The sequence below is a fragment of the Oratosquilla oratoria genome, chromosome 12 (assembly GCF_046742065.1).
Source record: "Oratosquilla oratoria isolate Oo_2021 chromosome 12, ASM4674206v1, whole genome shotgun sequence".
Lineage (NCBI taxonomy): Eukaryota > Metazoa > Arthropoda > Malacostraca > Stomatopoda > Squillidae > Oratosquilla > Oratosquilla oratoria.
Window position 1 is genome coordinate 34884241 of NC_134788.1, and position 23736 is coordinate 34907976.

A 23736-nucleotide genomic window follows, 5' to 3' on the forward strand; every position below is an offset into this window, starting at 1 on the left:
TGCAACTCTCAGGCACCAATCGTTACCTGTCGTGTGTTTTCCTTCTTTGTTTACTATCTTCGCGACACTTCAGCGTCTAACAAATCTCCAAACAAGTTTAGATATTCTTGCAAATGTGCAAGGGCACTTTTAGAAATGGTTTTACATAGCTTACTCTTACCTAACGAAAATATTAGTCACAACAGAACAAGGAAAAATTAAACCATGGCATCTATCAAGATCTATCTATCTATTCTTTTTTCATACATTATGAACCGAAGTACCACCTGCTAGAGAAATTGTTCATAAAAACCAAGATAAGATAAAACTGGAATGGGGTATTCATAATGTGAGAGACAGATATCATGTCATCATCTGTTTCCATTGCCAAATGTATGGCCACCTTGAAGCAAGCTGTACTGACAAGTGAAATGGAGAGAAACCTCACTGCCATCAATGTGCAGGAAATCACAAATCTAAAGATTACACAAGGAATGAGAAAAGTGCATCAGTTCCATGAGGTATAAAAAGCCTGATTCTGATCACTCAGAAAACTACAGCTGTTGTGTCGTATACAAGTCTGAACTTGAAAGAGTCCGTAATATTACTGATCCTGGGTACTAACAGTAAATGAAAGTTTTGCTCACAGGCATACCAGAGCTGTTTCAGAATGTCGATTGTGGCGATGTGAAGACATGTAGGGTTCTTTTGCTAATGTATGGTTTGTTGGATGTTGTTCCTCCCACTGAATCGTAAGAGGGGACATTACTTGAAAAAAAAAAAGGCATAAGAGGGTCTAGAACAGGGGTTCTCAGCCTTGCTTGGCCCATGCACCCCGAATATTATATAATATATAATGTCACAACTTTGGGTTGTGACACATGGCCTACCATTTCTTCTCATTTTCTTACATCTGCTCTCAAAACACAGTTACCAAATACTTTCGCTCAAGGGCCTAGCCGACGCAGGCTTCACGTTTTTTCGTCTCCTTTCAGCCCTTTTCGGCTATCAATCCCCTCTACTCTTTGGAATTGCCGGAACTCTTAAGGCCTCTAGCAACTACTTCTTGATATTTTTCCTTCTCCTTATCCTCATTAACTGTTGCGCCAATTTGGCAGTCAATTACAGTGCCTTAACGAATTTGAGAGAGACTTCTAATTGCTCAGGAAAACCCTCCCCCCTCCCTTTAGTTCCAGGTGTCTACATATGCCTGCGAGCAAAGACACGAATGTTTGAAATTAAGTGTGGGATGCCACAACCTCTCAAGTTTACTGTTCCTTCTTGCAGTTGTAAGTTGCTACTTTATGATTAGAATTGGTATTTCATCCAAGAGTTACCGTTCGAATTAGTTCTAACGGTTTCACCACCACCCCTGCGCGCTTGCCATTTATTGTTTAGGCTAGTTTTAATTAGACTAGTTAGGATCATATCTTCCACTCTCGTGAGTAGTGACTACCCTCAGGGAACAATTAGAACTGATTCAACTTCCACATAAACGTGCACGGCGCTCCCTACGTAACTATTGGTTTGACATTTAGAAAAACGGCAATGGTGTATACCATACAGTGTATGGGCATAGGCAGTTGACCCGGCGGTGCCGGGCACTGGGCAGTCATCCCTCTGGGCCCCCACAGGGAGGTTGGGCCACTCGTATTCTCGCAAGTTCAAACGCGCCCTACCCTCCCATACGGTGGCTATCAAGGATTTTCTCCTTATAGTGACCCGTTTACGCACCGTCAGACCCTACACGAGTGATTCATGTGCCAACCCCCAACCCCCCCGGCGAATGATCGAATTGTGGACAGTGATGTGAGTGACGCCCGACCCTCGTGGGAAGGGGTTTGAACAGTGTTGCGACGAGGTCAGCCTCCAGTGAACACACCGCGCTTAGGGGGTGGGATGAATCACCACCCTTGTGCCTATTCGACGAACTAGAGTACAGTTCCCCCTTTTCGGAACATCCTGACCAGAAAGGAACTTGTTAGTGAAAATTAGGAAACCCCCTACGGAATCGAACCCGCGTCCCGCCAAACAACGAGGACAGTTAGGATTCCCGCCACGCTCAACAGCAAAGTTATCCTTCAATAGCGGACGCATCCTGCCTGAACGAGGGACCCGCGCCTATTTGAAGACATCCCCGCATCCAGCAGAAGCCACCTAGAGATGGTAGCAGTAACGATATTGGTGTTTACAAAATAGGACCCCTAGATAGGCGCGCAGGTAGTTAGAATACAGTAGGTAGAAGTGATTATATTTTAGGCACTTTATAGATTTCAGTTGCATGCCAATAACGTTTGATTATAGAAATAATCTTGATAATTAAAATTCACAATAGGATGATCTGTTTGATTAGCCTAGGACGGTCTGCTTAATGAGTTGTCCCCTCACCCCCCATTTGAGTTATATACACGCGTGACGAGAAGGGAGCGCGCGTGGTCCCGGTCGGTGACTCAAATCTCCTAGACTTTGGCTTCCCACTGCGGCTATCCCTCCCCCTTCATCCCTCACTTAAGGTAGGTATTTCCCACGCCCCTACAACCACCACCTTCTCCTTCCACTGTCCAGGGATTTTGTGACATTTATATGATATATAATATATATATATATATATATATATATATATATATATATATATATATATCATACAATCTAAATAACCGTCGCGCAGAGGATTCGAACCACCGCCAGAGACTCAAGAGAGTCCGTAAGCACTCAAGAGAGTCCGTAAGCACCCGCCTTAGACCACTATGGTTGAGTGGTCTAAGGCGGGTGCTTACGGACTCTCTTGAGTCTCTGGCGGTGGTTCGAATCCTCTGCGCGACGGTTATTTAGATTGTATGATTGATGTCGCTGTCCACTAGCGAATTTATTCACATATATATATATAATATATATATATATATATATGTATGTATATATATATGTATATGTATATATATATATATAATAAATTTATTTGGCAAAGAATGAATATACATGAAGTGCATATAATGACAAGAACACATAGTTCGAATTAGTAATTGCAAGTTGCCGAGGATAACACAAAAAAAAAAGCATGTACGCATATTTCCATTGTGGTCCTCATTAGATTGTTATTCTACACTAAGTTACACAGACAACATACCTAGGGGGTTAAGGGGACCAGAGACAATCATGAGTAATACCAGTCATTACACATATGACACATAAACATTGCTATAGTTTTGGTAATATTACTAAAATGTTCGCAACACATAGGATATTGAGACCAAAAATTGAGCACCATCACAATAAGGAATATTGCATTAAGCAAAGGAACAACAAAATAATGTTAAATAGTAACAAAACAGTATGAGTGAGTACCATATCAGAGTAGTACCATTAATGATATACTACATTATTCTACAGCTGTAGTGAATGCTACATTGCAGCTAGGGTCACCTATCAATTAATTCTAGAATTTTACCTGCACCTCAGGACGGAGTGGGCAATTAGTATGAGCACTAGGAAGTAGTACATTATAACCTGAAGCACCAGGAATAGGGTACAGGGGACCAGTACTCGTATGAGTAGAACAACAAGGAGAACGAGGAAAAAGTCCAATTACCTTGTTGCCTGGTGCCCTGATTCACCAGGCTTGTATTATGGTCAGATCATAACTGTTCTCGGACCCTACCTGAGACATATACCATACTATGACTAGCAAAACAAAGGTGGAAACCAATTTGTAACATCAAACATTGTTATACTAAACTAAACTTCTGAAGGACAAAAAAGGGGGGGAGGGGGGATCAGCTTTCACCATTAGTCAGAATATCATCCCCCCTCCTTTCCAAGACTGTCTGTTTCAAATGGTGCATTCTAAATAATATGCAAATATGACTAAAAATCCTTTTATTTTTTCCAAATTAGTATATATACCTGAATAGAATCACCAGTGACGGTGATGTCGATCAAATAATTCCGACTGTCGTCCCCGGATTCGAACCTAAACTTGAGAATTCACGAGTCTTGGTTCGAATCCGGGGACGGCAGTCGGAATCATTTGATAGTATATATACATTTACAATTTTGCATGGATTATGTTTATAATGAGGTTTTACAAATTAAATGCAAATTGAAAATATTGGTGGATATATAAAACTTGAATCTAAATATAAAAAGAAATGTCTCTAAATTGCCTCGGTCACGGTGGTGTTTTGGTAACACCCCGTAAGGGTATTTTTATGATGTACCAGGATGATGCAAGTAGGACATTGTGAATTGTCTGCTATTGCGATGGCAGGAAAGGACACTGCTAAGCAGCGAAGATAGAGGCACATATGGAAGTGGTTAACAACCACCAAAGGTGTGTCCAAGAAGGATTTTAAAGAGGAAAAAGCGTTCGCGGTCAGACTCAGAGTCGAGCACAGTAAAAAAAATTCCCTCGTTTGTATACAGACGTCAAAATGTTTAAAGTGAAAGCGTCTATACAGGAGTTCCAAAGGAAGGTCATTGCTTTCAAGGCAACCCTAGAGAACGATAAAGAATTCGAATATGACGACGCCATTTTTGACGGGTTGGGGTGTTCCGATGAAGCCATATCCGACAGCGCCTCAGAGCCGTTCATGGGTACAAGAGTTTCGTTAAACATGGCGCAAAATCCGATCATAGGAACTTTCAGGTGCATTTCCTAGACAGGCTATGCAGGGCGTCAAAAAGAACTGCTGTTCGCAACAAATACGCTGTTAGAAGTGTAAAGACTGCCACTAAGCGTATGAGTGAGATGAAAAAAGGAGGCGCCGTTTCGCGTGCCGCTCTCGGACCAGCAGAGAAGGGCCGGAGCACCGTGAAGACAAAGAAACAGGCAGCGGAAGAGCAAAGGCTTATAAAACGCGCTTTTCGTGAGGAGAAGAAACGGGTGGCTGAAGTGGAAAAGAACAAGAAAAAGAAACAGAAGACAGAGAAAAGGGCAGAAAAGGAGAGACTGAAACAAAGAGTACAGGCGTCGTGTGCAAAGTGAGAGAAGGGTAGCAGCCGCAATCAAGCTAGGAAAGGAGTCAGAATTGGACGAGGGTGACACAAGAACGTTAGCTGAGATGTGAGGGGTTAGGGACGTTAAGCATCGTAGTAAAGGCGAGAAGAACACCTCCGTTTCTGACTTAGTTGGGGGTCGAATAGAAACAGATGGCAAGGTGATGGCTCATCGGCTAAAGACAATAGGAGAACACAGATGCAAGATGTGCCAGGCTCTTCCGTGGAAGAGAGAGAACCCTTACATTTGTTGCTCTGACGGGCAAGTTGACGTGAAAGAACTGTCAATTATAAAGAACGGTGAGCTAAAGACACTGTTCGACGGGTCGTCTGAACTATCTAAAAGTTCCTCGACAACATCGCCGGGTTCAATTTGATGTTCTCATTAACGTCGTTCTCAACCTCCGATAAGCTGAAGAATGCAGGAGAGAAGAGTATGTGTTACAAGATCAAGGGTATGGTGAACCACAAGGTGGGCACACTAAAACCTCAAGAGAAGGCATGCACCCTGAGGATCTGCTAACAGAGTGTAAAGAAGAGGACGAACGCATGATTAGTGACGTGGACGAGTTATTCAAACCCGTAACGAACAACGTATGAGTGATAAAGATACGGATGGCGGGCAGAAGACACCAAAACGTAAATGAATAAGCGTGGATATATACGCTGACGGGACAGACGACGAAGAATGCAACCCTCCTGCGGCTAAGAAACGTAATATTACATGTGTGACTAAATAAAAAGCATGTTTTGCATAAACTTCTTGTATTTAAACATCTGGGTTAACAATGGGGCGGAGCTTGATCGCAAGCGCTGCAGGCCAAGCCGCTGCTTGTATATATATATATATATATATATATATATATATGTATATGTATATATATATATATATATATATATATATATATATATATATATATATATATAATTAACTACTTAACAGGCCAAACTGAAGCTAATGCTATTTAAAAAAAGATCCTTGTAATGTATTACGACTTAACGTAATTTACGTAACATACATTTCCTTTACTTCTGACATCTTTAGCTCCTCCCAACAATATAGATTTCAGCAGCCAACAACAAAAGGCATTAATTCAAAGAAAAATGCAAAAGAAAGACATGTTTCTGTGGACACATATAACATCACCATAGGCGATAATATTCTTACGGGTGCGATATCATCGCACGGCGTAACACTTCTCCAATCCTAATATCAACTTGGGTCAGCACAGGTATAATTCCAGCCCAGGTCAGTGACAGGCCAGGCAGGCCAAAACCTATAATTGCTTTCCTCACCCCGTAAACTTACTGTGGTCACAATTCACCCCCAGAAAACCCAAAATTCCCCCTCGGAGGTGAATTTCACCCCTAATGAGAACCCAGTACCCTAAGGATGGTTAGTAAAGCACATTAATTCCTCCTTGCATGAATAGATCAACTATCCATGCACTGTGGACGTTGTCATCCTGGTGGTCGTGTGGATGTTCTTCCAACAGAATAAAATCAAAATCAGCCCTGCTGAACATGCTGGGGTCTGGCAGATAGGGCCAGATCCATCAACATTTGTTAGGTATTAGGCCTACCATTCCATTCCTTCAGACCTTCATCCATATGCCTGATGACAAACCCACGAAATAATGTGTCTGGTTGGTGGTGTACATTTATGTATGTAAAGCGTGCATGTAGTAATGTATTCCGACCAACTCACCAGTAGCCATTCTAGGAACTGATAAGGTAGGCTTTGTGGTAGGGTCAGGTCATTGTACGCTAGCTAGGGTCAAGCTAGCGTAAAAAGTGGAGATGAGGCAACGGTACTCTAATGTAGCGAGTACCGTGTGGGCAAAACATACGCTCGCGCTTATGTATGTTAATATCTTGTACCAATTCCGAGTTATTGGGGTAACGGACGTTACTGGGTGTCATAATGGCCCACCCCAAGAACCCAATTTTTAGGAGAAGGACATGAGGAACCTAAGGAAAGCGTTGGTTGGGTGAAAGTAAGAGAAGAATATAGCAATTAGTTGCTAATGTAGCTATTCGGGTCCTTGTAGCAGACTTACTTGGGTCGATGTAGCAGGCTTGGGTCAATCTATGTTATTGAGGCTGTCTCATCCAGATAAAAGTCCTTGATAAAGTGCCAGTAATTGTTGGAACACACAGTACACAATGTAGCCATTCTAGGAACTGATAATGTAGGCTTTGTGGTAGGCTTGGGTCAATGTAGCAGGCATGGGTCAAGCTAGCGTAAAAAGTGGAGATGAGGCAACGCTACTCTCGGAAGAAGGCTCCAATGTAGCGGAAAAAAGTAAACGCGCTTATGTAGGTTAATATATTGTACCAATTACGAGTTACCGCAATCCCGACATAGAAGGTGGAATTTGTGTGTTTTTAAATTGATTTGATGTGTTAAATTGTATTGTAGACGTGTTTTGCAACAGTCAGTACTCTATGTGTAAGTTTTCCCCACCCAAAAATCCCCGATTTCCCACATTTCCCCCCAGATCTTTCGGGAGGAGAGGTAGGCCTAAGTGCATGACTTTAACAATTAATATCTTAAATACTACGCAATTCCGCAGGAAATGTAGCAGGCTTGGGTGAAGCTAGCGTAAAAATTGGAGATGAGGCAACGCTACTCTAACAACAGCGCTCCAATGTAGCAAGTAGCGTATAAATTGGAGATGAGGCAACGCTACTCTCAGAACAACGCTCCAATGTAGCGAAAAAAATATATATATGTGGGGACGCGTGGGCAAAACATACGCTCGCGCTTATATATGTTAATATCTTATACCAATTCCTAGTTATTGGGGTAATGGACGTTACTGGATGTAATAATCGTCCACCCCAAGAACCCAATGTTTAGGAGAAAAGACATGAGGAACCCAAGGAAGACGTTAGATGGGTAAAGGTAGCTATTCGTCGCTAATGTAGCTATTCGTTGGAAGCGTAGGTCAATAACAATAACAAATACGGCTGCTTCTGAGTTCACCGCCGCAATCCCTACATAGAAGGTGGAATCTGTGTGTTTGTTATGTGATATTATGCGTTACTTTTTTTAGTCTTCTGCAACAGTCATTACTCCATGTGTTAGTTCTCCCCACCCAAAAACCCCGATTTCCCACATTTCCCCCCAGATCATTCGGGAGGAGAGGTAGGGCTAAGTGCATTACTTTAACAATTAATATCTTAAAAACTACGCAATTGCGCAGGAAATGAAGTACACCATCGTTCATATCACAACATTTATCACTAGGAACACATGAGTTAGATATCAAGTTCTATGGTTGGGTGAATCCATAAATTGTCCGGATAAACTCTTCAGAACAAATATTTTCATTAACCCATTCAACTACGATGACAAGATGTCTTGTCATTTGGTCAAATAAAACAAAAAATCATAAAACACCAAAATGTTTGATCAAACACCAGAAAAATATGACGTCAGTCCTCGCTTCGCTGCGAGCGAAGCGAGGACTGACGTCATATTTTTCTGGTGTTTGATCAAACATTTTGGTGTTTTATGATTTTTTGTTTTATTTGACCAAATGACAAGACATCTTGTCATCGGAGTTGAATGGGTTAAGTAGGGGTAAACCATGTCAAAACATTTCTAAAAGTGCCTTTGTACATTTGAAAAATATTTGAAATAGTTTAGACATTTGTGTCACGAAAGTTGTAAGCAAAGAAGGAAACCACACAGGTAAGGGAAAGATTATTGTAGGCGTTTGCTAGACAGAGCCTACATGATTTGATTGATGCCTGGAAGTTGCAGGCCATTATGGCTGTAGCTGTCTAGGTTTTTTGGATACTTTAGAATGCTGTAGGTTAGTAATGAGATTAAATTAAGTCTCGTTCTGTTGACAGAAATCCAGCATTTCAAAAATTGTAGAGGGGCTGTCAAATAACAATAGCCCCTTAAGAACTAGGAAGTAGTTAACAGTATATGCTGATGTTTTAGAACAATTCCAAGCACTGAATAAGAATTTTGACTTAGGTTTAGAATTATGTATATGTAAGGATGTTTGCTAGTCTTTTTTTCTAATCACCAATGATGTTGCTATTGATTTGTGGTACTCATATCTGGGGTTGAAAATACTCAGAATGATAAAGCTAGTTGTGATACAGGTAAGAATTGCAGACTTGGGATTTAAATAATGTAACCTAACCTAATTGTTGGTAACTGTAAAGATAATCGTCTTAGTGTTTTGAAAAGCGTTGCTGACGTTACTATGATGATAAAGGGAAGGGTTGCAGACTGGCAAGCATATATGTGAATACCTAAAATTATGTTGAATCATAACTGGATTATTGTAAAAGATATATATGTATGGAAGAGAATGAAAATGATCTTGTATTAACTTATCTCGTATCGAATACAAGAAACAAAATGAACAAATATCATTGAAAAATCTATTTGCCATGAGGGAGAGAGGGACTGGGGAGGTTAGATATGGTCAGAATAGGAGAATACTGTGCTTGGTTTATCGTTTATTTGAACAGTGTTGTCATTTCTTTCATTAATCACTGGCTTTGCATGCTTCTCTAAATCGCAATACTTATTTCCCAATGTAGTCCCCAGATGGGGGTGGGGGTTTAGTACAAACAAGTGATTTCCAATTGAAATGGAAAACCCAATTTGGTCAAATCAACAGGAAAAGTGTTGGGAAAAAAATATATGGATCATGTCCAGAACAGTGACCCCAATGATCCTCATCTAAAGAATGGCTATCCCAACATAACCTAACCCAACCCCCAGTATTCCGTAATTCAGATAATGTCAAGATTAGCGAACCCAACATATCTATATAAAAAACAGCAAACCTGATTATAGTAATGTAAAGAAAAACGAACCCAATAATCTTTTAAACAACAGTGAACCCTACTGTGATTGTGTTCTCTAATCTTGGGTATGGTCAGAATTGGAGAAAACTGCTTGTTTTATTGTTTATTTGAACAATGTTGTCCTTGTTTCTCTCATTAATTACTGGCTTTGCACTCCTCTTTAATTCTAAATACTTATTTCCCAATGCAGTCCCCAGACATGACTGGTATGGGGGTTGGGGTTGGTACAAACAAGTGTTTTCTGATTGAAACAGAAGACCCGATTTAATGAAGTCAACAGGAAAACTGTTGTAAAAAGAAATCAAATCTAATAGCCTGTTGGGTGTTTTGTGGGTATTGGGATTTACATCCTTAAGTGTAGTGTGACTTTGGATAATGTAATACATTATTTTTTCACCTAATTTACCTTAAGTTCATTACGTGAACCTCTTGTAAACCAGTGAGGTGATATTTTCTAGTGTCAGGTATTATGTACAAAATGCCACAAGACAAAGGTAATCCCTGTATAAAAACACAATTGCATATTTTGCACTTCTATTTTATTTCCTAACACAGAAATGGAAAACTGTACATATAGAATTAAAATAAATCAAGTTGATGACGTTAAATTGTTGATGTTCCAAATTGATCAGATGCTGAAACTGATACCTGCAAAGAATTCCTCATTTGATCTTGGGAGTCTTTTTTGAAAATTCTTTTACGCCCATCTCTGACGTTTCTATGTAGGTTGGCAGGTTGCATCCTGTGCAATTATTGGCCACATTATTGTCTTCCCTTTTTAGGGAATTAATGGGTATCCATACAGAGGAGGTATTATTTTCCAACCAAGAAAATAATAATGATAATAATAAAATAATGATAAAATGAAAAATAGAATAATAGTTGTTCCACTTTTCATACTGTGCATGATGGCTTTATATTACTTTGGTCATACTCTGATTTAAGACTTCATTTCTAATCGGACAATTCTAATGGTTTAAAAGAAATTTATCTATTCTTGTTATCATACTATATATCCATTTATATTACTTTGGTCATACTCTGATTTAAGACTTCATTTCTAATCAGACAATTCTAATGGTTTAAAAGAAATTTATCTATTGTTGTTGTCATACTATATATATCCATTTAATTTTTGTATGGTTTTAATGAATACATGAAATAGAAGTGCAAAAATATACTTTTTGTGCAATTTTGATAAATGAAATAGAAGTGCAAAATATAATGGTGATTTTATCCTTGATGCATAATATGAATTGTTTATTCTACATCTATAAAAATTGTTTTATGATGATAAGCAAGAAAATGTAGGATAGTAGACATTATCATGTGGCATTTTGTTGCATATCCTTTCCAACTTGTCAGTTTCTGTATTAATGACCATTTCTCTCATGATTCTATAGATGGTCAGTGGGTCACCTATTTGTCTTCTTTGTTCCAGAGTTGGCATTTCCAACTTTAACAATCTCTTCATATGACAGTTTTGAATTTGTTGGGGCCATATTCGTAATTGCTGTTCATATTCTTTCAATTTTCTTTATATTTTTAGTACCGATTGTCCATAATGTTGCTGCATACTGTACTCCAGTTTTGGCCTTATCAGTGTGATTACTAGTTTCTTTACCATTCCTTCATCCAAGTAGGTAAAGGCCCCCTTTGTTGGTCACAGCAGTTTTTTCTATCTGTTTATCAGGTGCAATATCCTTTATGATAATCACTCCAAGGTCTTTTTCAGAACTCTACTTTCTTTACTTCCTTTGTACCGATTTTATATTGTCATGATATTCTGTGAGTAACCTGGTTTACAAATATCCTTTTTGTAGTGACAATTCTGTATTACAGACATTTTCTTAGCTAGTGAAACTTCACAAAATTATTTCAATGCTTCATGGAGCACAAAAAAAAAAAAAAATACACATACATGCATATACCAAGGCTTTTTCCCCCTTTCAAGGGAGGTAGCCAAAAAGAAAAAGACATAAAATCATTCCCACCCATTCCATCCCTAAATACACTCCATTCCCCTCCACCCTCCCTCTTATCTTAGCACCTCCCGGATGATGGGTCATCCCTACACCCTGTCCACTGCCCTGGGTCAGAGGCAGCATCGCAAGTCACAGCACATCCACAGCAGGGCCGCTTCATTTAAATAAAAATAAAATATAAGCATGGCACAAGTAGAGAATATTGTTTGGGATCTTACAATTTTTAAGGTTATCATTAAAGATTACTCTCTGTTAAGTTATCTAGAGAAAGGATGTAATTTAGTGGATCTATTACTGGTGTGTCAAGTTCAAAAATTGAATTATTTACTTGCATTGGGAAGGGCACCAGTTTGTACAGGTTGAATCTAAATTCAGAAGCAAAAGGAACATCTGTTATTATTGAAGAAACACTTAAGTATGCAGTTTACAAGGGATAATAGAATGATAGCTTTACTTCACCAAAGAAAGATTGGAAATTACAATCTTTCTTAGGTGAGTTAATTATTCATACAAGTTACAGATTACTTGTTCATATATTACTGAAGCAATTGTTTTGGCTCTCTTATTTGGAATGGGGGTGTTGTGAAATACAAAATCTTGACATAATCAATGGCAAGAAATACATATATCCCTTTTCAGACATAGGTAACTCAAGTGTATCTAAGTGAATTTTTCCCAAGGGTTATGTGGTATAGGATATGATAGCACAGGAGCAGACTTGGATGTATTTCCTTTTACCTCCATACATCTCAAGCAATTGTCAATATGTAAGTGAATATCTCTCTTCATGCCTAGCCAAAAGTATTTAACTGTGATTTCACTAAGATCCCTAGCTCAGCCTGACATATTGTCATGCCCTCTTTTTTCAATGTTGCAAATCCTATCAATTGACTTGGGAAGACAGATTCTTCTACAACTATCACCAGAATGTACAAGTGCTCTTTTTTTAATTTTATTTTTTTATACAAAATAACATAAAAGTCATTTTTATCTAATGTTTTAACTGACTTTCTATTAGTCCTTGCAATGAGTAATGGATTGATTCCAAGATTTTCATTCCTAGTTTCAACCTTTTAAGCATTTTACTGGTTATAACATTTACTACAGATCCTGTATCAATAAATATTTGAATAGGTCTATTGAATAATTGACTCACAACGATGGGTCCTACAGAAGTCCTTCCAATTGTTACAGTAAATGAGAGAGATAAAATCTCCTGTGATGTTGTTCTCTTTGTCATCCCTTTTCAGTACACTATAATGTCTGTCCCTCTAAGGTTAGCTCTGCAGTGTTGTTTTATTTTGTGTCTTCTGGGGGGTTTTACTCCTGTTTCTGGGTGAATACAAAAAAAAATTGGCATTCCTCTACAATCCTGTGTTCTGTAGTCCTACTCAATTGTGATACAAACAGAAAGTTGGGTTTCTACAATGATATTCATCATGACTCATATTTTCAGTTCCTGCAAATAATCTCATAATAACACCCATGCTGTCCCAATTTCCTACAATTATGGCACTCAGTCTAGTGTTCCTTGAGGTGCTTCTAACTATATGTTAAAATCCTCTGTTTCTGTAATCGCTCCTAATTTTCCTAGTTTCTTTATTGTTGCATTATTAATGTCATGACATATGGAATATTTGCTTTACTATCTTGATAACCTTGTAAAAGATAATCTCCCCTATGTCTCCCCTACCCTTCTCAGGATCTACATTTTCTTTCAACATTTCTATCTTTTTCCTTTCATCCAGTATATTTTTTATCACTTAGTATATCAATTATATTAATGAATCAATTTACCTCTATTGTATTGACCAGGGCTCCCGAGAGGAAAAAATGTGCTGGTGCGAGATGATTGTGTTGCACCATATTATACATTCTGAGATAAATCGTGTACGTTGGCTGTCGCTAAAATATTTGGCACATGGAAATCCCTATCAGCTTCAAAGCAACAATAAAAATTCATGCATAATTGCCCACTTTAATTTTCAATTTTGATATTCTTGGGTCCCTAGACTCTTATGGGCCCTGGTGTGGTGCACTGGCTGCACGCACCCCCTCTTGAAGGGCCTGGTACTGACTGCGAGGTAATAACCTCTTGTTGGAGAAATTCTGTGATCATTCTATTATAATTACAAGTATAATACATGTGAGTTTCTACCTTCTCTGTTGATGGTGTCGATTTGAATAGACTCCTTCTCTTCAACTCAACACATATGTGTGCACACGTCAGCAACTAATCCTTTTCCTTGTAGTCGTCCCTATCCTTCACTAGATCGTTCTCGTACCAGCGTGGGGATTTGCGTGCACTGCGTTGCCCCGTCTGTTGCTTGGAGTTTGTGAGTAGTTGCTTGCGTTTTCTTTTGTAGACAAATGATTGTGTTTTGTTTCTTCAAAGACGTTGCTTGCGATGATAGTTTGGCTGCAACAATACTCTACATATGTGGAAGCACGTATGCTGCAGTACATTCTTTATATGTAGTCTTTAAATATGTGCACTGAGTGTTTCTCTTCAGAAACGTTTTATTTGCGTGCGTTGAGTGTTTCTTCCAAAACATTTTATTTGCGTGCGTTGAGTGTTTCTTTTCAGAGATGTTTTATTAGTGTGTGTCCTTTCCTTTGCTGCTGCCACTGTCACCACTCTCACCACTGTTGCCGCCCTTGTGGCCCTTGTTAATTAAGATGGGAGAAAGCTTGGCGGGATGACGCTTTGTCTTCCTTTTTGTTTGCCGTTAGCCCAAAAAGTCATCTGCAAAACACTCCCTATGTGACGTATGCAAGACTTTGACAGCAAAGCAAGTAGTGTGCCTCTACGTTAAAGGTTGCTTTAATTGGCCTAGTTCTTCATTAGTTCAGAACGCCGCTGCCAAATTCGTAGATATCAATAAGGTGACTTATCAAACGTGTTCAGTGTTTGCATTCTCTCATGCCAGATATGCAGTTACTATAGACAACCGTTACTCAATAAGATAATCTTAAAAGTTTGTATTAGTACTGGTTGATTGAGGGGCAGGGTTGAATCCACCCTAACCCCCGCCTCCTCCATGTAGGTGACAGTCCCACTACGAAGTGCATCGTAGGCAATTAATATTTACTCCTTTGAGTAGGAGAGAAGTATGGAATTTCGACCCACAACTAGGCTAACAAAGCAAACACCGCTATAATGACCAGTTGACCATTTTGATAATCGATTTTACTATGTGTTTTTAGACAAATTATTCTTATAATAGAGGATGGCATGTATGAAATGGTTTCTGTGCAAAACACCAACAGCCCTACTATTACATCTCTAAAAGTTAATCTCATTGTTTTCAGAAAGGTATCAACAAAGAAAACCCGATGTGGCATCTATAAGCTCGGCTATCTCACAAATCTTAAACATCAAATGATTGTCACATATATCACATGATGACCCACATAGTAGAGAAGCCTTTCCAGTGTGACTTGTGTGATTCTGCTTTCTCACAAAAGCGTTATCTCAAACATCATATGATGACCCACACAGGAGAGAAGCCATTTCAGTGTGACATGTGTGATTCTGCTTTCTCACAAAAGCATCATCTCAAAGATCATATGATGATCCACACAGGAGAGAAGCCATTCCAGTGTGGCATGTGTGATTCCGCTTTCTCAAGAAAGGGTAATCTCAAACGTCACATGATGAGCCACACAGGAGAAAAGCCATTCCAGTGTAACATGTGTGATTCCGCTTTCTCACAAAAGCGTGATCTCAAACGTCACATGATGAGCCACACAGGAGAGAAGCCATTCCAATGTGATATGTGTGATTCCGCTTTCTCACAAAAGCGTGATCTCAGATGTCACATGATGACCCACACAGGAGAGAAGCCATTCCAATGTGACATGTGTGATTCCGCTTTCCCACTAAAGGTTAATCTCAAACATCACATGATGACCCACACAGGAGAGAAGCCATTCCAGTGTGACATGTGTGATTCCGCTTTCTCACAAAAGCGTGATCTCAAACGTCACATGATGACCCACACAGGAGAGAAGCCTTTCCAGTGTGACATGTGTGATTCCGCTTTCTCACAAAAGGTTGATCTCAAACGTCACATGATGAGCCACACAGGAGAGAAGCCTTTCCAGTGCGTCATGTGTGATTCCGCTTTCTCACAAAAGGCTGATTTCAAACGTCACATGATGAGCCACACAGGAGAAAAGCCATTCCAGTGTGACCTGTGTGATTCCTCTTTCTCACATAAGGGTCACCTCAAACGTCACACGATGACCCACACAGGAGAGAAACCATTCCAGTGTGACATGTGTGATTCCGCTTTCTCACTAAAGGATTCTCTCAAACGTCACATGATAACCCACACAGGAGAGAAGCCATTCCAGTGTGGCATGTGTGATTCCGCTTTCTCACTAAAGGGTAGTCTCAAACATCACATGATGACCCACACAGGAGAGAAGCCATTCCAGTGTGACATGTGTGATTCCGCTTTCTCACTAAAGGGTAATCTCAAACATCACATGATGACCCACACAGGAGAGAAGCCATTCCAGTGTGACATGTGTGATTCCGCTTTCTCACTAAAGCGTAATCTCAAACATCACATGATGACCCACACAGGAGAGAAGTCATTCCAGTGTGACATGTGTGATTCCGCTTTCTCACGAAAGCGTAATCTCAAATATTACATGACCTACACAGGAGAGAAGGCATTCCAGTGTGATACGTGTGATTCCGCTTTCTCATAAAAGGGTGATCTCAAACGTCACATGATGAGCCACACAGGAGAGAATCCATTGTAGTGTGACATGTGTGATTCCGCTTTCGCACAAAAGGGTGTTCTCAAACATCACATGACTACCCACGCTGAAGAGAAGACATTCCAATGTGGCCTGTGCTATAAAGCTTTTTTTCACGTAAGGATCTTCTCAAACGTCACGTCACATGATGACCCATACATGAGAGAACCCATTGCAGTGTGACCAGTGCAATAGACATTTTTCGCGAAAAACTGTTCTCTGTGAGCGCTATTTGCAATAGCTTCACAGACTTGTACATCGGTTATCATGCTTTCGCGGCTAGTGATCAATAGATCGAGTAAGCTTCCATGTCTTGTGGGCTCTTTTACATGTTGAATTAAGTATTTGTCAGCGAGAAACTCCATCAAGCGACTACCTATATGGCCGTGTAGGGTCATCCAATCAATGCTAATACAATTGATATCACCCATTATGAATAAAGTCCCGGTTGGAGAAAATAGACAGTTCTTGAAACAACAGCTTGTCGTCTGCTGATGATAATGACTTTGGCCTATATATTGCACCTACATTAATTTTTTGTCCATTTGTTTGGACCCTCAAACTATCATATGCATCCTGTTTCACTTTAGAAAAGAAGCATGGACATTGCTCCTAACATACAACAGAACACCCCCACCTTTCTTGTGACTCATATCTTGATGAAAGTGTTGCAATCCCACAATTTTAAATTCAGCTTAAAACTCTCCACCATGTCTCGGTTATTCCTATTATATCGAGGTTTTCGCTTTTGACATATACGCCTGTATTTCTTGTATGTACTATATAAAATAAAAAATGTGATGGTTTGTACGGAGCTGCCTAGTGTGGGCCTTATGGTCTCTTGCAGTCTCCTTTATTCTTATGTTGTATGTGTGATATAAAAAGAGTTATATTAAAACATTTAAAAAATGTGAACTGTTGTGGTATTTTTCCATTAACCTCTTTGGTACGAGTCAAATGATCGCGGGAAGCATCAGCTGCCTGATGCACGATGATGCATCGCCATACTCGCGTTATACAGCAGTATTACTCGTTGCCAGAGAAGTGACATCGAACCCCAAGGGTTTCTAACAAAAGATTAGAAAGGCGGAGCATGCCGGCATGAGACCTTTTGGTCCATAACTAGGTCGGATGCAATAAAAAAAAAAAAAAAAGTATAGTAATGATAAATACATATACCAAAGGCTTCCCCTTACACGGGGGGTAGCCAAAAAGAAAAAGGCACAGAAACCACTCCCACCCATTCCATTTCCCATATATTCCACTCCCCTCCTCCCTCCCTCTTATCTTGGTACCTTCTGGATGACGAGTCATCCCTGCATCCCGTCCACCGCCTTGGGTCAGAAGCAGTGTCGCAAGACACAGCACATCCACAGCAAGGCCGCTTCATAAATTCGGCAACCTCCCCTCTCCGTCCCCTCATGCAGAAAAGGAGAAGGCGGGGAGAAATCCCTTCGGGTTGTGTCAATTTTTTTCTCATACTTCCTCATCCCCCACCCACTCCTCTTCATGCATTACGGCATCATCTATACACAGCCCTTCTCCATTCACCCCTATCTTCTGTCCTCTCCCGTCCTTCCTCCACAGACATTCCTCTCTTTTGTAATGCCCCTTTCACCCCATTCATCCATCTCATCCTAGGACGCCCCCCCCCCATATTCACTCCTTCCACCTCCTCAATCCCTCCTCTGATCCCGCTACAACCGCAGTGTCGTCAGCAAACAACAACTGGCTTATTTCCCACTTTTCTCCATTTTCTTTAACCATCTCCAACCCCTGACCCACTACCCTTGCATTCACCTCTCGCACCACCCCATCCATGTAAAGATTGAACAGCCAGGGCGATATAACACATCCCTAACGAAGTCCCACCTTTACCTCAAACCATTTACTCTCTCCATTTCTAATCCTAACACAAGCTCTACTACTCTCGTAAAAACTCTTGACTGCTCTTAACAGCTTTCCTCTTATCCCATATATCTGCAGTACCTCGTACAGTGCCTTCCTGTCTACCCTGTCATAAGCCTTTTCCAGATCCATAAAAGCCCCAAAAAACATCATTACCTTTTTCCAATAGCTTTCTCACATATCTGTCTTACCACAAAAATCTGATCTACACAACCCCTACCTGTCCTACACCCACACTGTTCCTCACCAATTACTCCCTCTGTTCCTCTCCTAATCCTCTTAATCAAGATCCTCCCATAAGCCTTCCCAACTACACTTAACAAGCTAATCCCTCTGAAACTACTACATTCACACTTGCCCCCTTTCCCCTTGTAAAATGAAACTATACAGGCACTCCTCCAGTCCTCCGGCACTCCACCCTCTCTCCAGCAAACATTAAATAACCTCACTAGCCAGTCCACCATCACTGCACCTCCCTTTTTTAGACATTCAGCATGGCATCCATCCAGACCAGGTGCCTTGCCTGCTTTCATCATCTTAACAACTGCCTTCACTTCATCCTTCTCTAATTCTCCTCCATTTTCCTCGTTCATCACGGTCATTTTCTTAGCACTTCCCACTGCAGCTATCTTTCCCTCCCTATCCTACTTCGCATTTAGCAAATCCCTAAAATACTCTGCCCATCTTCCCCTTACTGCCTTCTCTTCCATTATCATCTCTCCATCTGCACCTTTTACCTTTTCTTCTCTACTTGATTCGCCTCCTCTTCCTCTCTTAATTTCTTTCCAAAACATCCTTTTATTACTTTCAATATTTTCTGTCATACTCTTACCCCTCTTCACATCTGCTCTCCTCTTTGCCTCCTTTACCTTTTGCTTTACTTCTCTTTTCTTTTCTTTGTACCTCTCATATGACTCCCTCGTCCTATTTTGTAACCAATCTGTGAATGCTCGCTTCTTCTCTTCTACAACCTTCTTTGTTTCCTTATCCCACTATTCACTACTCTTCCTTCTATTTCCTCCCGTCCTTCTTGTTCCACACACCATTCTTGCACACTTTGTGACTCCCTCCTTGACCCATCCCCATTCCTCCTCCACACCTACCTCTACTCTATCCTTCACTCCCTCCCACTCTTCTTCCAGCTTCTTCTAGTACTCCTTTTCCTTTTAATAGAGTTCACTCTAAGCACCTCCCTACCTTTTGTCCCTTTCCTCTTTCTCCATCTATCCTCCACTCTCAATTTACCTTCCACCAGAAAATGATCTGATATTCCCCCACCCTCTCCCCTTAGCACATGTACATCCTTAACTCTTCCTATCATAGTCCTATTTACCACTACATAATCCATCAATGCTCTATCTACCACCCTTCCATCCACCACCCTCTCCCATGTGTACTTATGCTTGACTTTCTTCCGAAACACTGTATTTGCTATCATAATTTCTCTTTCTAGACACCTTTCCACCATCAACTCTCCACTACGATTCTTTCCTGGAACTCCACATTTCCCAACCACTCCATCGATTTTACCATTTCCTACCCTAGCAGGTCTCCCAGTACTATTACATTGACATTTCTCCCTAAATCCTCTATGTACCCATTTAAATCTATCCAAAAGGCCTCCCTTTCTTCTGCCATCTTCTCACTGCCTGGCCCATATGCATTTACAAAGACCCATATCTCCTTTCCCAGTTTCACTTTCATCCACATTATCCTTGAGGAAACCTCCTTCCACTCCACTACACGTTTACCTATCTCTTCACTTATTAGTATAGCCACCCCTTCCCTCCCTCGCCCTCTCTTCACTCCTGAGTGCCTCCCACTTACACTCTCAAACTTACACTCACCCTTCCCTTTCAACTTAGTTTCACTCAAAGGCAACACATCCATCTCTCTTCTCACAAACGTACTACCTATCTCCTCCCTTTTACTGTCATCTGTACCACATGCACGCACATTAAAAGACCCAAACCTTAGGGTGCTGTTCCGAAAACTCCCAGACCCTCTTATGCCTTTGCTTTTTCGTTTAGGAATGTCCCCTGTGGGGCTACAAGGAGAAGGATGACTAGTCCCAATCCCCGTCCCTTTCTTCTCGCCTCTTACGATCCAAGTGGGAATACTTGGTGGCAGTATTCTTTTCCCCCAACACAGGGAATTTCCCCCACAGCAGAAAATGAATACTCAGAGAAATGGTACAGGACAGCAGCAAGGGGTTGGGGGACAGCATAACGGAGGGACAGTCATAGTATAAAAGTGTCATCATTTCTCTATGAAGAGTTTTCCTCTATCATAGACAAAATGATGTGTTGCTCTGGTCCGTAGGGGCGCCCCATATAGACCCTAAAGTATCAACTGCATGCTACCTTGCCACAATAACAAGCAGCCAATACCCCAGACAGGGGAAATAATAATGATAATTGATTAATCAATAATAATAATAATAATAATAATAATAATAATAAAAATAATAATAATAATAATAATAATAATGATAATAATAATTGATAATAATGATAATATATAATTAATAATAATAATAATGATAATAATAATAATAATAGTAATAATGATAGTAATAATAATAACAATAATAATAATAATAATAATCAATAATAACAATGATAATAATAATAATATTAATAATAATAATGATGATGATAATGATATTAATAATAATAATTATAATAATAATAACAATAATAATAGTACAATAATAATGATAATAGTAAAAGTAATAATAATAGTAAATAATAATAATAATAATAACAATAGTAATGATAATAATAATAATAATAATAATAATAATAATAATGATAATAATAACAATAATAATGATAATCAATAATAGTAATAATGATAGTAATAATAATAATGTAATAATAATAATTATAGTAATAATGATAATAATAATAATAATGATAATAATAATAATAATAACAATAATAATGATAATAATAATAATAATAATAATGATGATAATAATAATAATAATAATAATAACAATAATAATAATAATAACAACAACAACAATAATAATGATAATAATAATAACAATAATTATGATAATAATAATAATAGTAATATGATGATAATAATAATGATATTAATAATAAGAAGAAGAATGACAATGATAATGATGATGGTGATACATACATACCAAAGGCTCTTTCCCCCTTACAAGGGAGGTAGCCAAAAATTAAAATAATAAAAACCACTCCCACCCACTCCATCCCCACACACTCGAACCCACTCCCTCCCTCTTTTCTTGGCTCCTCCTGGGTGAGTGGTTCATCCCCGCATCTCGCCTACTGCCCTGGGTAGCAGCGTCGTGAGACACAGCACATCCACATCAAGGCCGCTTCATTAAACCGTCTTCGTCCCCTCATGCAGAAATGGAGAAGACGGGGAGAAATCCCCTTGGGCTGCGTCAATTTATTTTTTATACATACTCCCTCAAAACCATCCCCCACCCACTCCCCCTCATGCATCATAGTATCATCCATACACAACCATTCCCCATTCACCCCTATCTTCTATCTTCTCCCGTCCTTACTCAACTCTCATCCTTGGTCGTCCCCTCACGTTCATTTCTTCCACTTCTGCCTTCCACACCTCTTTTACTAATCTTTCTTCACTCATTCTTTCCCTGTACCCAAACCATCCAATACTCTTTTATCAACCCTATCTCCCAACTCCCTTTCCACCCTCGTTCTCCTCTTCACCTACTCGTTTCTCACCCTATCCAGCCTAGTAACCCATATTATACATCTCAGGCACCTCATCTCAAATACATTCAAACCCCACCTCTCTTATGTTCCATGTTTCTGCCCCCATACAGTGCTGTTGGCACAGTCACTCCTTCATACATCTCATCACCTTACTTTTACCCACTTTTATCTTCAACTTCCTCTTTTCGCACACCTCCCCAAACTATATCACTGACTTCCTTAATCCCTCCTCTGATCCTGCTACAATGGCAGTGTCGTCGGCAAACAATAGATGCCTAATCTCCCATTTTTCTCCATTTTCTTGAACCATCTCTAATCATCTGGCCATTAGCTTTGAGTTTACCTCTCGCACCCCCCCCCCTTCCATGTATAAATTGAACAGCCAAGGCAACATAACGCATCCCTGTCGCTTTAACTCAAACCACCCACTCTATTACTAATTCTAACACGGGCTCTACTACTCTCGCAAAAACTCTTGACTGCTCTTTACAGCTTTCCTCAGTGACTTCCTGTCTACCCTGTCATAAGCCTCTTCGAAATCCATAGAGAGAAAAAATACTTACCTTTTCCTAGAGCTTTCTCACATATCAGTCTTATAATAAAAATCTGATCCACACAACCCCTGCCTATCCTAAATCCACACTGTTCCTCACCAATCCCTCTGTTCCGCCCCAAATCCTCTCAATCGAAACCCTCCCATAAGCTTTCCAACTGCACTCAACAAACTGATCCCTCATAAACTACTACACTCACGTGTTCCCCTTTTCCTTGTAAAATGGAACTCTACATGCACTCCTCCAGTTCTTCGGCACTCTACTCTCTTTTTGACAAACATTTAACAACCTCACCAACCAGTACACCATCACTGTACCTCCCCTTTTTAGGCACTCCGCGTGACACCCATCCAACCCAGGTGCCTTACCTGATCCCATCATTTAAATAACTCTTTCACTTCCACTTTCTTTATTTTTCCTCCATTTTCCTGATTCATCGCTGTAATTTTCTTAGTGCTTCCCACTTCAACTACCTTTCCCTCCCTATCCTCCTTCACATTTAGCAACTCTTACACCATTTCGCATCAGCTTTACTCTTTGCCTTCTTTATCTTATGCCTTACTTCTCTTTGTACCTTTCGTCTTCCTTGTTCCACACACTAACTTAGCACACCTTGTAACTCCCTCCTTGAAACATCCCCACTCCACCCCACTCTTTTCTAAAGTCCTTCTTGCACGCCTTATCATATTCTTCCTCGTTTAAGCAGTTTGCTCTAAGCACCTCCCTACCTTCTGTCCTTTTCCTTTCTCCATCCTCCACTCTCAATTTACCTTCCACCAAAAAGTGACCTGATATCCTCCCCCCTACTCTCTCCCCTTAGAACATGAACTCTTCCTACTCTTATCCTGGCTATCGCTATGTAGTCCATTAAAGCACCATTTCCCACCCTTCCCTCCACCACCCTCACCCGTGCGTACTTACGCTTGACTTTCTTCCTAAACACTGTATTTGCTATCATCAACTGTCTTTCACGAG

General features: G+C 40.0%; 1 protein-coding gene across 1 annotated transcript; it reads left to right on the plus strand.

Moving 5' to 3' along the window:
• The first annotated feature begins 7936 nt into the window (after nt 1-7936).
• Nucleotides 7937-18000, plus strand: LOC143031366 (uncharacterized). The gene is made up of 2 exons (XM_076195093.1): nt 7937-7982; nt 15111-18000. Exon 2 carries the CDS (start codon nt 15201-15203, stop codon nt 16518-16520), a length of 1320 nt encoding a protein of 439 aa, XP_076051208.1. The 5' UTR covers nt 7937-7982; nt 15111-15200; the 3' UTR covers nt 16521-18000.
• The last annotated feature ends 5736 nt before the right edge of the window (nt 18001-23736 follow it).